The sequence below is a fragment of the Pelobates fuscus genome, chromosome 11, assembly GCF_036172605.1.
Source record: "Pelobates fuscus isolate aPelFus1 chromosome 11, aPelFus1.pri, whole genome shotgun sequence".
NCBI classification, from domain to species: Eukaryota; Metazoa; Chordata; class Amphibia; order Anura; family Pelobatidae; genus Pelobates; species Pelobates fuscus.
Genome location: NC_086327.1, coordinates 112,755,354 through 112,770,317, shown reverse-complemented (window position 1 = coordinate 112,770,317; position 14,964 = coordinate 112,755,354). Strand labels below are relative to the sequence as shown.

At 38.3% G+C, this 14,964-nt stretch overlaps 1 protein-coding gene across 6 annotated transcripts in view; it reads right to left on the bottom strand.

Annotated features, from left to right (window-relative positions):
• Window positions 1-14,964, bottom strand: part of SAMD11 (sterile alpha motif domain containing 11) — a 159,137-nt gene that overhangs the window by 49,784 nt on the left and 94,389 nt on the right. For all 6 annotated transcript variants that reach the window (XM_063436917.1, XM_063436913.1, XM_063436914.1 and 3 more), the window contains exon 5: window positions 8,060-8,172. In XM_063436917.1, coding sequence (XP_063292987.1) covers window positions 8,060-8,172 — 113 coding nt within the window. The remainder of the gene's footprint in view (window positions 1-8,059; window positions 8,173-14,964) is intronic.

Below are 14,964 nucleotides of genomic sequence, written 5' to 3'. Positions count from 1 at the left end.
AGAACTGGCACAACGAATAACTAGGGGGAGTGGACATTGTCTGTAGTAAACCTTCCAAAAACCTTCTCTGCATGTGGCCCAAACGGCACACCGCACTTAATTTGGTTAATTGTATTACACTAAAAGGAAGAATCATTGTGAAAGTGTCTATTTCCTGTGTATACGTTACTCCTACATGAATGCTCTCCCAGGGCAACCATGTCAGATTGAGGAGAGATTGAGCCAACAGGATCCGTACTCCCACTCACCCCATGCGGATGGTGCAATTCCCTCTATGCTTGAGGCATCTCATTATCGCCTGCAGGTTAATTCAATGTTAAACAAACAGGTTGTGTCGTTTTAACCTCCCAGGTGACAAGACTATCCTATGCCCGTATTAACCCTTACTGTGCCTGGGAAAACATCTGGCTGGCACATGTGTGTCTATCTCCGAGAAAACATTTATATTGTACTTCACCTTACAGAAGGCCATGCGATAACAGCAGATATATATTGCTGGCTCATAATTATGGGTGAAGTGTTTTCATAGAAGCATAGATTTTTCTGTAACACTAACAATAATCAGCCTTCTCTACTGCTTTTGTATTGACATTCCTCGCTTGCATTTACCAAGTCGCGGGCAAATTTATTCACACTCTCCAGGCAAAAGCACAGGGGGAGCTATGGATATGGTTCAGACAGTTTTACAGAAGAGCCAGCAATAATTTTGAGGAAACACAGAAAGTGTGAAATAGAATATTATGATCATAGGTCAGAACTTGACCTTTTGGATCCGACCGACATTTGTGGGTTTTGAAATTTGGTGATCAAGCGTGCTTCAAGCATGTAATTAAGCTGTATGGTCCATTGGTGATCGCGAGTCTTGTGGCCCAGATAACTACATTTTATGGCTTCACGCTGTATTTTATTTGCCCATTATCACTGGTTAGTTATTCCAGGCATCAAATCAATCTTAGCATAATACATATTGAGGGTCAGACTTTATTAAACTGCCCAGATACGGAACGATGATGCCTTCGAGTAAACAAGATGGTGGGAGGAGGGATTCGGTACTAAAGAAAGCAGGAATCTGATGTAATCTTGACTTTTTCGGGAGTGCTGAAGATTTGGGGGAGTGCTGCAGACCACCCTGAAGAACAGGTTTTAGTGATTGTGTGTGTTTTTGCAGGGACTCAGAACAGTACCTCCATAATTAATATGGAGGATTTCCCCATCATTATGATCATTAGCTTTTATATAGCGCCAGCATATTCCACAGCACTGTACAATATTATAAAGGGGGAAATTTAACAATAAGTGAGACAATTACATAATGTTACAGGAATAATATGTTGATGAGGACCCTGCTCAAACGAGATTACACTCTAGAGGAAGGGATGGACTATACAATCCATATAGCCTTCTACAGAGTCCAAAACCTGCTTTGTAGCCTTCATTTTATTAAAGTAATTTAATAACAGCCAAGGAATTTCAAATATTTGTCTCCAATTACGTAAAAAGTCAGGCAGTTAAGTTCCATAAGAGAAAATGATAGGTACTGGATAACACTGGTTATGTCAATTACACAGACTAAAACGACTGTGAACGGATTAGCCACACAATCTGAAAAAGAACATTCTTATGCAAAACCGATGCTTTATCAGTACGACATCAAAAGCATAATCACTGGATTAATATTTTAAATCAGGTACATAAACCACTAGTAGATCAACTCCATATTCAAATAATTTGTAATAAAATATTACCAGAATTTCGTTATGCCCTCATGTTACAGTAGAGTAGAGACATAATAGCAAAGGATGGATAGTGGACACACAAGGCTATCTAAGGTGAGGTATGGTCCTAAAGATTTTAAGCGATGCTGTTACAGGGTGAGTTTGCTAAAGTGGACGGATCGGACTGTGCTTGTTTACAGAGACACTATGAGCCGCTTAAACAGGGCTTCTAAATCTGTGTTTAATGTGCAAACCAGCAGCTTTCTGTCCAGCCTTTGTCAGGGAGTCTGGCTGCCTCATCCCTTTGTATGTCTTCTCCAATTAAGATTAAAGTGAGCTTTGGGATCAGCTCATCCTCTCTCTAGATAAACCTCTGAGCTATAGCCAGCACTGCAACTTGTGTCTTATCACCTGCTAATCTCATCCTAACTACAGATAACAATCTTACTCTGCACACAAGGTTTTCCTGATGTCCGTCTAGGACAGAGGTCCACAGAATCACAGGCAATGTGGTCCAACAAAAAAACAAAACCTATCAATTCCTAACAGCTTATTTTAGGGCTACATTCCTTTTAACGTTTAATTCACACTCTCCAATAATTACCAGATTTGAGGGTTTTGATGGCGAACTGTCAGGAGTTCAATGTGAATTTAAAATTTTAAGTCACAATAGTTAAACTAAAAACATAGATATATAGGACATCTTTCCAATTGGAGAATCACTTTGAATTCCCAGCAAATCACACGTTAGTGAATAACCCTGTTTGAACAGTTAAATTAATGCCAAATTCCACAGCTAACGCAAAGCTGCAAGATACCTTATTACAAAAACACATATAATAATCCCCAGTTTTTCTGTTACTATGGATGTTTGTACGGAACACGACCCTGATTGGGCCTGTTTAATTGGGAAAGTTAAGATCCAAGAATTACCGACTTTTTGAGTAGAATCTACAATTGTTAAAATCGAGGAAAGGGTAAGAAATTCAATACGGCTCTGGGAAAGTCCTCAAATTAGGAAAGTTTAATAAAAATGACCAATAGAACATGCAAACTGGACTGATTCTTCTAGAAGTCCAACATTTCACACACCAGCTGAGAACATAAAGCACAGGGCTGGCACAGTAAATAGACCAATTTAGCACACAGCGAGAATTCCATATCCAAGTACTACAGGAATCAGAATTTTGAAAATACTTCGGGAAAAAATTATGTTATGATGTAAACGCGTCTGAAAAATACTATCCAAATGATTATAAATCGTTAAGTACCAATTACTGTACTTATGTCATAAGGGACTCTACTCTGGTATGTACTGTCAGCATTAGCAGGACTCTATAGAGTTGCTGATAGAAAAATAACTAGGGCATTACTGCTATGCGACTTGTTGGGAGCAATTTTTGATGATGGCATGGCTTGCCAAAGGCACTTAAGAGGTTAAATCTGTCAAGCTCCCTTGCACAATACCTGTGCAGGTAACACAATATACTATAACAAAGTTATATCATGGAAAACCAAGGTTTTCCATGAAGTTCAATAGAAGGTGGTAGAAGGCTCCTTACTGTGACACTAGGCATCATAGCTATTGCAGCTTTTTGTAGTGGCTATGGTGCTCAGATTGTCCCTTTAAGCTCCCTTTTCTAATACAGCAGATTATAACTATGAATAGGCGCATACATACATTAATTCTGTGTTACCTGGGTAAATACAATAGTACATAATAGGATTAACAAATAATGATAGAGTGGTATATTGTACACGTGCAACGTAATCACAATATCGCTTTGGTTGCGCAATGTGATTATAGTGCCTGCTTCTGATGCCAGAGAACGTTTCTCTGAAGAAAATAAAAAAAATGGATATATTTAATTGGACAAAGAGAAATGTCTTCCCGTGGATTGTTAGGGCATTTGAACCTGCAGGGTTTTTATAAGGGACCCTATGCTGCATAAAATGAAAAAGTGAACCTTCTCTCACTTGATAGGGGGTCAAACATGTCCTCGAAGTCTCCATGTAGATTCTTACTTTTACGTACTTTGCAATCATTCTTAGTTGCTGATTATTTGATGGACAATGAATAACATGGAAATTGTGGGCATCTTTGGACACACCTCAATAACCTGAAGAGGTTATTGTGCCTTTAGCCTTCATTTAAATTTTAAATGGTTGATTCCCTAACCCATGATGACGAACTTGCCACGACATAGTTTTGTGATCTATATTCACCAAAGCTTTGCAAAGGCCATGCCTCATGGTAACGGATAGTCCACATTATAAACGTGGTCAAAAGTGCTGTGGTTGAAATGGCCATGTTGCGAAACATAAATAAATGAATTTAGAATATGTATGTTGTATGATTTATAACTGCAGTGGTTCTTTAGCCGCTGGTCAGGAACCCAATTTAGACCTTTGTGGATATTTTAGTGGAACCCCAGTTGTTGCAACAAGCCCCTCAGAATCACGGCCCACAGCAAGTTGTTTATTGAAGCATCACGGCTTTTCCTAGTGCAAAAGAGACCTTTTCACACAAAAAAATATTTTATTTTTAGAATGAGCAATAATCCTAAATTAATCCTATTTGCACCAAGTGGGTGTCTACTAAACTATCCAGGTACTACTCAGGTAATGCAGTTTCTTATCCTGTGATATTTGTGCCCTATGGGGTATATGTGACACGGCAAGGTAGTATGCTAATAAAAGGTTCATTTCCATCGCTAATGGCCGTGCTCATACTGATTTAACAGGCCCCATTCATATAATTGAAATAAAAGACCATAGATTTTATTATAGTGCCGGATATATGTATGGAAAACAATGAGATTCCATCACCTGCAGATTCCGGAATCCTAGAATAATCTCATAGTGTTCCTCAACTAGTTGGTACATCAGTCAATAGATAAAGGCCACATCCCCAGAAGAACTACCCCTTTCAAATGATAAATAAGCACATTTAAACCCATGATGGTTTATAGTAAATGCTCCCCAACGCTATTGATGAACAGAAATGTATAGAAATGAACGTTTCCCTAACAACTGACGGTGGTAATGTGCAGTGCTATACTAAATAATACATTTTACCTTCTCCCCGTTTATTTTTTTTCTCCCTTTTCCCATAATTCCTTCTGTTTCTGAAAGTCATTTCAATTTAATATAAATTGATGGGTTATTTTTTTTTTTTTTTAAGTTAGTTTGGCCCCTGACACAATGATTTCTTGGAAGGATTTGTTTTTCAGGATGATAAGAGGAATCGTGAGACTTACTAGCCGATGTTCATAAAATGCCTTTCTGTGCCTTTTAAGCAAGGAGCTATGACAAAGAGGAATTAAATGAAACTTTTTGGGCTCACTTGAAGATGGCGACAGATTCAATATAGTAGCTTGCCCTTTTTTGTTTTAAATTATTATTACGAACAGAGCTATTCACTAAACCATGAACTGTCAAGAATTGACCTGGGAGATTTACATTTTAGGCCAGGGTAGCCAAGCTGATGAATTTTTCTAATTTAGCTAATTGGGCCCAAACTAAAATACCCTTCCTTGTCTATTACCAGAAATGTGCGGTTTATTCAATAACCTTGCGTTACTAGTGTGAGCACAGCAGGGATTTATAGCCGGAATTAAGTAAAAGACTCAGAGACTATCACTGCCAATGCACTCTTTAAAGCGTAAGCTCTGCAAAGCTAAACACAGCCAACACAGAACTTAGAACAGCTCCGGATTCAAATAAAACAAATGCTCCTTTGTTCTGGCAGTCTTGCCGTGGTGTTAGGGTTAAGGTAGATAAATAATATCAGCCAGTCCCTGAGATGTGAATAGGAAGGGAATACACATCTCAATCACCCCCAGGCTCTCAAGCTGGCTCCGAGACAGATCAATATAGCAATTAGATGTTATCAGCTCTCCCTGCTTCTCCTGCCTCCCTCTGGCCTTACTCCTTCCCCCACCATAAAACCCACAGCTTTCATACGTAGGACTTATGGTCCTAATGTCACAAGGAGACCTGAGTTTAAGACCTCTGTGTGACTTTGCACGCCAATGCCGTAGAGAGCCAATATTTCACAAAGGCAAATAAAAAGAACTACGATTCACCAAGCTGAAGCAGAAATCCACTGTCAGCCTCTGGGAAATATTGATGTTCGTTAACCCATTCGCTGACATAATCGCCATCTCGAACATCCATGAATAATGTACAAGTCTAGACAGGCAAATGGGACGAGATATGACAAAGTCACATCAGTTTTGATCTGAAAGAATCGTGACCCTGAAGAGTACATTTAAAATCACAGTAACACCTAGTCATTAAAAAGGCTCAACCACTGACCAACACATATGTATCCAAATGTGCTCTGCAATAGGCACAGTACTATAGGAGTAAATAATGCATACTGTTTTGCACAGATGCACTGGCATAGAAAATATTAGATTTGTAGCCAGTCCATCCTAAAAAGAAAAAAAAAGTCTGTTTGACATAAATTTCAAAATCATTCCCTGAATTGCACAGGTCTCTAAAGTACGGACAGCCCAGATTTTATTTATTACGCATTCCATTTTTTTTTTAACTGATAAAACTTGAAGCAGATGACTGTAGTGTGAGTAGACCTAATATGCTGAGGTCACCCCGTTTACTCAGTTTTATTCTACTTCTCACACATAAGCGGTTCATAAACCACCGTAAATCGATAATCCGTTTACAGCACAAAGAGAATTTTCCTATCGCAATGCTTGAATGCTATGAATAGGTTGGATTTGATGGCTTAGCCTGCTTGTGCACAGGAGTCCCAATAGGTAGATTTTACATTCTGACAAACTTGTTCTCAGGTAACACATAAAGGGAAACAACAGTCACTGAAACAAACTTTTGTGATAATAACCACCGTAGGTCCCAACTATGAGCAGGAAACAAATAATATAAAAAGAAAATAGTTCCTTGCTAGCCTCCTGCATTATCTAATGTTCCCTATTGGATTTGAAACATGTATTACTTATGTCTGTGAACATTACAAAATGCTCCTTTATGTACATGTGCGTCCTTGAAGACTACAGATATTTTGTGTCGGTTCTAGTTACAATGTAATTAAGCAATTAATATTGTGCATTGAGCTTGCTAGAACCCTGAAAAACCCAGGGGTCAGAGGCCATTGAGGAAGACAGAAGTAAAATGAGTGTAAGCTATTATTCCAATGTAAACCCTGCGCTGTTCATACCTCCCCACATCGCCTGAGCTGTTGTACGTCATTATTTAATTATTAAAACATCATTTGTAAATTAGTTCCAGCACCAAAGTGCTTTATGAAGTGGATTTGCCAGCAGCTGGAGGAAAAGGATGATTAATGCAAGGACTGAATTTGGCAAACACGTGGTTAATACTGCCTTCAGTTGATATGTTAATTATGTCAATTTATCAAACACTAGCTGCCGTCTCAGCAGTTTCGGAGGACGACTTGTTCTCTCGCGGGCTATTGACGCTGCTTCCAAAAACAATACAGATGTGTTAACTTCCAATAAGGCTTGTAACTGCACTCTGAAAGGTACAGCACACAACCTCAATAACCTGACTGTACTATGGACTTGCACAAAAGCTTGCAATCTACTAGTTACTAAAGTCTGACTTCTGCTCGGCATACCAGACCTATACAAACCTGAACAAATTACCCCTAGCTTTACAAGGCATTGCCTTACACATTTCACTTAGTGTTCCTCTTCAATGGAAAGGAAATCAGATCACTACCCAAGCCCTCTACTCACTATACTACCCACTAGATAGATCATGAGTGATACAAGCCAATGGATGGAATCATTTTACAAATAAACAATAAACAGCCTTGTTCGCCCTTTGGAGAGTAACTGATGAAATATATTAAGGGGCGTTGATAAACTCGTGCTAAAAGAAATGCGCAGTGAACTTTGAAAAGGAGAACGATTCACATAGAAAACTGTTCTGCAGGTTTTCAAAATTTACCCCACCTCTCTATAGCAAAACATTTGATAACATCTCCTAGAATGTATCTGCATTTCTTTTCTTGGTTATTTATTGGAAAAAACTGTAACAATCCAGGTTTACAATGCTACATCTCTTTCCAGACACTGCCCACATAACACCTATCACCTGCAATCAATGCTTATCACAGAAGAACCATTACACATGGCTACTGTCTACATACAGTATTCCCCTTCGTGAATCGGCAACCGGTGGACCTTAACGACTGAATTAACTACAACTCTGGTATGCCCCAACTGGCCAAATATAGGGCCATTAGGTCGTCGAGTTACCTATACTTGCTGTGTGTAGGATTTGCGTGTGTGCAGGAGGCTGGTTGAAGAGAGCATGACGCAAGAATGCCTCACCTGCAGATGGGTAGTTGAGCTGGTGACTATTTCTCTTGGTCTGGTTCTCTGGCATTACGAGTTGGTGGTTCTGATGAAGGTTGGAGATGATACTGGACAGGTCGTTCTCACGGCTGTGATGGGACAGAGCAAATAATGCAACCGTCAGTAGGAAAACAGGACAAAAATCAGCAGCCTTGACTAAAGCTGACCTCGGATACTTTAATGGGTATGAATATATGTATCGCTATATATTTTCATTCTACAATGCACGTGATGGGGCTGATTAGCTCTTTCTGGCACCACTCAAACATTTTAATACAACTAAATAGCAAATGTGTTGAAGTTTAATGGGGCGGTAGAGGGGGGAACGGAAGTCACAAACGGAGATAAAAAGGCTGAGAACAGAGGATGGAGAAGACAGAGATGGGTAAAGTATGGCAACAGAAATAAATACAGAGATAAAGTTGGGTGGAGGGGATGAGGGGGGCAGATAATAAAAAAAAACTAAAACGTTATCACAAAATAAAATTATAATATTCTCTTTCCTGTAACTCATGCAAATGAACAAGTCAACTTTAAAAAACTGAGCTAGATGGACTCCTAGAAAGGATCCAAACAGCAATAGATTAGCAAATAAATAATAATAATAAATGTTGACTACGAAAATACTAATTCGGTGTAAAACGCAATGAAAATACGGCTGGGATTATTCAATAACCATATAACAGAAAACTTTATAGCAGAATTTAGGCAAGCAATTCTCCAAATCAGCTATAGTCAGTGTGGCAATTTGAGTTTTTCAATTGTCTACAATTCAGTGTTTAGAGAAACCCCAGTAGTTCGTGCACAGAGTAATTAAAACTTAGGTTTACAGATCATTCCGACGGAGATAATGTAAGAAGCCTTTTTCAGTCTTTCTAAAGAAAAATAATAGATCAAATAATATATAAATGGGACGTATGCTGCATACTCCTGTATTATAACAATGATTGGTTTGGTCTACCTTCACTTGGATGTACATATGTTTATTACTCACTTATAGTATATGGGGCAGCATTGACAGGAGTTATAAAGTGTACAATTTCGAGACATATTACCATGCACAAAAGATCGTAAACAGAAACGCTTTCGTTAAGAATATTTTGTGTTTTGCCAGGCTGTCATAGGAATTGGCATGGATATAAGAACTCAGAAGATAAATGACATTTGTGATAGAAATTTTCATTCTACAAACTTCCATTGGCACGTACGACAGAGGTACAAATGTTATAAATTTAAAAATAAAAAAACTATAAAAATGTACATGGCAGAAATGTAACATGGGAAATCAATTAAAGGCTCCTCCCTGTACCGTGTGTAACCCGAATCTCTCAGGTTCACATCCCAGCATGATCGGAGATGTGAAGCAAATTTAATGAGCGCCAATTAAAACTTGCAACGAACAACTTCTAACAATTGCTTTGAGATTGCAGGATAGAGAGCTTTAAATCATTGTTATTTCAGTGGGGTTATCAGGCATGACAAGGAGAAGCTCTCCCCTTCCAGTAATTACAGGTCTAATATTTCACGGTACAAGACGCTGGGAAGGATACTAAGACCCTTCTCAGCCAAGAGTCCTGGAACGAATTTCTAGATGCCAAGGTTTTACACTCAAATCGCAAAAAAAAATGGCATCTTTTTACTTCGAGCTCATCAGCATCAAGAAACCTTTACAGAGTTATTCACAAAACGCCACATTTGACCAAATAAATCTTAATTTGAACAGAGGCGGAGAGTAAAGCCACGACTGAACTGGTCTAAATGACCTATTCCTGACTAAGTGTTTTTCTATTCAAATTTAATTTGCCAAAATGAATATAAAGCCGATAGAAAAAGAAACCATAATTTATTTCATTCTAAAACATTCAACAGGATAAACAAAACACAAGATTTTATCTAGACACAAGAACAGTGGTTGAGGAAATCCGTACTAACTAGTACCAACTGCCAGCTATGTATGATATTTAGACACTATTACAGTTATCCTTTAGCTTGTTTTACAACCCTATCCCCGTATTTCAAGAAAAACTAAAATGTTTCCAGCACTAGTCGAAACGTCTGTGTTTTATTTTGGGGGTCAAAACTTCTATGGAGGAAAACAGACATGACAGGAGGTACATCCCCCAAAAAGTAATTGTTTTAACCCCTTAAGGACCAAACTTCTGGAATAAAAAGGAATCATGTCATGTCACACATGTCATGTGTCCTTAAGGGGTTAAACGATACCTATAAATTGTACTGTCTATAATTACAGTATAACGGGGAAAAGAAAAATGTGGAATATTGTAATTGCAGGTCTCATGTTTTGTTAAATTTGTGTATTTATATAGACAACATAAAAGGGGCTATGGACATAAATAAATCCATGTATTTTTAAATTAAAAAATGCCTTTATAGCTTACACAAATAAGCAATCTTGTACCAAAGATACCAGGATCTTCAGTGCAAAAATGTGTCAGTAAAACTTCTGCAAATTAATATTTTAAATTTTTTTTTTTTTGTAATTGTAGAGTGGCACATCACACGTGCAGCACTTGGAGGTTGATAACACATAATGTTTAGAGGTTCCATTAATTTGATCCACATTGGTAAAGAGAGAAGCTGTGTAGAACTAACAAGAATCAAATTGTGGGGCAGCAATACAACGTATGCTAAGAGTTGGGGAATATTATGGAGCACAGTTAAGTCAGAGAATCTCAGAATATGGAACCAATTGAAAGAAACAATGTGTATCTCACAATCCCATCTACTAACAATACACTGTCCTTCTCCCATCAAACCCTATTACTCACATGGTAAGGGACCCCCATCTTTGTCTCTGTAACACACAGCACATTGTTTGATTGGAGAAAAAAAAGAAAAGGCCGAAGACGTGTCCAAGCTGTGTTCTGCCCCCAGGACCTTTTGAAGGACACGACAGCGACCGAGTGCCCTTTAAATCACCTGGTCTCGAAATGAGCCCCCTCCTCCTGTAACGAATACACCGCCTCCAGCACCAAGGACAGCACCCCCAGCAAAGTTAGAGAAGCAGGGTTTACTGAGCAGATAAGACCCCCACAGCTAATAGGATCAGGGCATGTCTATACATTGCTGGCATTTTATAGCCTGTCTGGATACAGATTTGTGTGGGATAAAAAAAAAAAAAGATGTCTTGACATTTCCTGTTAATTTCTTTTCACCCCTTTACCATATGCCCCTTATAAACGAGCCCCATGTTGTACTTAAAAAATCTCTACCCATAGACGGAGTGGGCGGTTTAAAAAGACAGTGCCCAGTCTGTTAATCTCCCTTGGGTGTGATCCCCTCCTGCTTTGCCAGAGTGCATTGTATTATGTAAATATTGCAGGGTTGTAAGCAGTTTATGAGGTGATCACCAGTCCTGTGTGTGTTTAATCTCACGGATCGCAGAGAGGAAGCTTCGTCCAGAGGACAAACGAAGATTAATTTTACCTTCAACGCTGAGATACAAGTGGGAGGGGGTGTAAAAACTAAACCAGGATTGCTGTACAAAGGAGGCTAGTAAGAGTTACTTGTGCTCTTAAATGTATTTAACCCATATGGTATCACTCTGTAAACTGAGATTGGATTAGAATCGAAGAAAGGACACGTTTTGGTCAAAATAAATGAGCAAGTAAAATAGCCGAGTCATTACATTTTCCCAAAGTTATTCTGGTAACAGTGACTTTGTCAATTCTCCACAGTTCGTGGATCTTAGAATTCCCACATATTGTAAAATGTGGAATTGTCACTCTATTAGCACTGAACCAATCAGACCATCATACCATGCCATTCGCCTGTTGGCTTTACACAGTGGAAAGGGCATCATAAAAAGTGACAGAATATATATATATACAAATCAGTGAATTAATTTTACGAGACAAAGAGTAACAGTATATTTATAGAGTTCCGTAAATTTGCAATCTGCAGTAATGGGAGTCATGGCACCGTAGCTTCAGCCCGGGTCAAACCTTCTACACAGGGCTCCTGTTTTATATCATCTTTCCTGAGCCAGACACTCATCACCACATGTTCCTTAATGCCTGCATCATTCACCTCTAGGTCTCTTATACATCCTATACAGAGCAGAAAATGTATTCTTTTATTTATATATATATATATATATTATAACATTGCTCTTGTTTACCTATCCTCACTAATACATAACTATCTCCCTCCAGGTCCCTACGTTGTGCCGAAAACCTGCGCCAATACTCTGTTCATATTCTCACCTGTGGCTCCCGCCTTCAAGATTTCTCTAGGGCTGAACCGTTCCTTTAAAACTCCCTTCCCTGCTCTATTAGACTCAATCTCCAATACTTCAAACAAAATTACTGAAAGTTCACTTCTTCAGGGAGGCATATCAATTAAACGTGAGCTTTCCCATCCCTCAATGTTGCACATAGAAGGCTTATCAATAAACTGCAATCTTTGGATTCCAATATTGTTGAATGGGTAAGGCAGTGGCTGAGTGACAGGCAACAGAGGGTTGTAGTCAATGGAGTATATTAGAAGCTTGGGCTTGTCACCAGTGGGGTACGTCAGGGATCTGTACTTGGACCCGTTCTCTTTAATAATTTTCATTAGTGATATTGCAGAAGGTCTTGATGGTAAGGTATGTCTTTTTGCTGATGATTCTAAGATATGTAACAGGGCTGATGTTCCTGGAGGGATAAGCCAAATGGCAAATGATTTAGGTAAACTAGAAAAATGGTCAGAGTTGTGACAGCTGACATTTAATGTGGATAAGTGCAAGATAATGCATCTTGGGCGTAAAACCCAAGGGCAGAGTACAGAATATTTGATAGAGTCCTAATCTCAACATCTGAGGAAAGGGATTATGGGGTAATTATTTTTAGATTACTTAAAGGTAGGCAGACAATGTAATAGAGCAGCAGGAAATGCTAGCAGAATGCTTGGTTGTATAAGGAGAGGTATTAGCAGTAGAAAGAGGGAAGTGCTCATGCCATTGTACAGAACACTGGTGAGACCTCACTTGGAGTATTGTACGCAGTACTGGAGATCGTATCACCAGAAGAATATTGATAGAAACATTTAAATACCTAAAGGGAATCAACACAGTAAAGGAGGAGACTATATTTAAAAGAAGAAAAACTACCACAACAAGAGGACATTAATTAAAAAGGGCTTAAATTAGAGAGGCAAAGGTTTAAAAATAATATCAAGAAGTATTACTTTACTGAGAGGGTAGTGGATGCATGGAATAGCTTTCCAGCTGAAGTGGTAAAGGTTAACACAGTCAAGGAGTTTAAGCATGCGTGGGATAGGCACAAGGCTATCCTAACTATAAGATAAGGCCATGGAAAGTATTTAGAAAATTGGGCAGACTAGATGGGCCGAATGGTTCTTATCTGCCGTTTCTATGTTTAAATACATCTTACCCTTACCTCTGGTGTCACTTTACCCAACTCCCTTCATACCTGTAAGCTTGTTTGGGCAGGGCCCCCGGCATCTTCTGTTCCTGTAAGTCCAACATGTCTTATTGTAACTACGTGTTTGTTAGTTCACCTATCGTACTTTGCTGCCAACTGTGTTGGCACTTGAGAAAAAATAATTCTAAACTTTCCTTACGATATGAAGGCCTCTTGAGTTTTTTATTAACATCTTCCTGCGAAGAAGTTGCAGATAAAACAAAAATGTTGGCTATTCTTTCATAGATAGCAATCTTTCATTTATTAGCAAGTACTGCCCAAATTGTCCTATTCCACTTATTTCTTACTCTCTGAAAATGGCTTATCTATTCGGCCGAATATAGAATATAATTAGAATAACGAAATGATTGTGGAATGGCCAATTTTTGTTTTTCTTATTGAAAACAAATGTATGTGTACCGACAGAACAGATAGCTTTCTATGTGCTCACTGGGTATTACAGGCCAATGTTTAACCCTTTAAAATTGAGAGGGTCAAAATTATATCTAATTTCTAGAATATCCCTCAATTATTTCTCCATAAAAATATCTTACTTTAACAGGACTGCTTTACATCTTGTTATAGCATCCATCATGCTACGTTCATCAATGGGTCTGCCATCTATGCACTAATCAAGTTAGGATTCAGAGAGCTGACAACCTCAGCAAAACTAAAAGAAATGATAACAAACAAAAAAAGATTAATCCTTTGAAACGATAACTAACAAAAAGGATACATCAATAAGACTGAGAAATTACACTCCACCTACTGGTCAAAAGAAGTGTTGGATTGGACCAGTCATCACATATAAGTAGTGATACATTCTATACTAGTATGTATCAAATTGAAATACACATTATTATTATTATTTATAAATCTCCGGCAACAAACAAGCAAATGCAACAAGACAATTTTGACACACAGGAACAGAAGGCACTGAGGGCCCTGTTCAAACAAGTACATATATATATATATATATATATATATATATATATATATATATATATATATATATATATATATATATACACACCAAAAAACACAAATGGTTCCTGCACTCACGCTCCAATGTCCCTTAATGGCCGGGTGCCAACCATCAATAGCTTCAATATCCAAAAAATCTTTTTTTTTTTTTTTTTTTTTTAATATATATATATGCGCCATTGTACAACGCTATGGAATTTGCTGGCGCTTTAGAAATAATAAAATAATAATGATAATATAGGCCATTGTAAAAGAATAATCAAACAAATAAATAAAATTGATCCTTTGCCGTATGGCGGTAAAGTTCCAAACAAAACTTAATTTCAAAGGGATATTCCTACTATGATTGACAGATGTATTGTGGAGGAGGCTCTTTTGTCGGTCTGTGTGTGTGTCTCTCCAAACTACCCCGAAATGTTCCCGTCCCTGCGCTCACTATACCATCTCTTCACCCTTCCACCTTGTTGAACA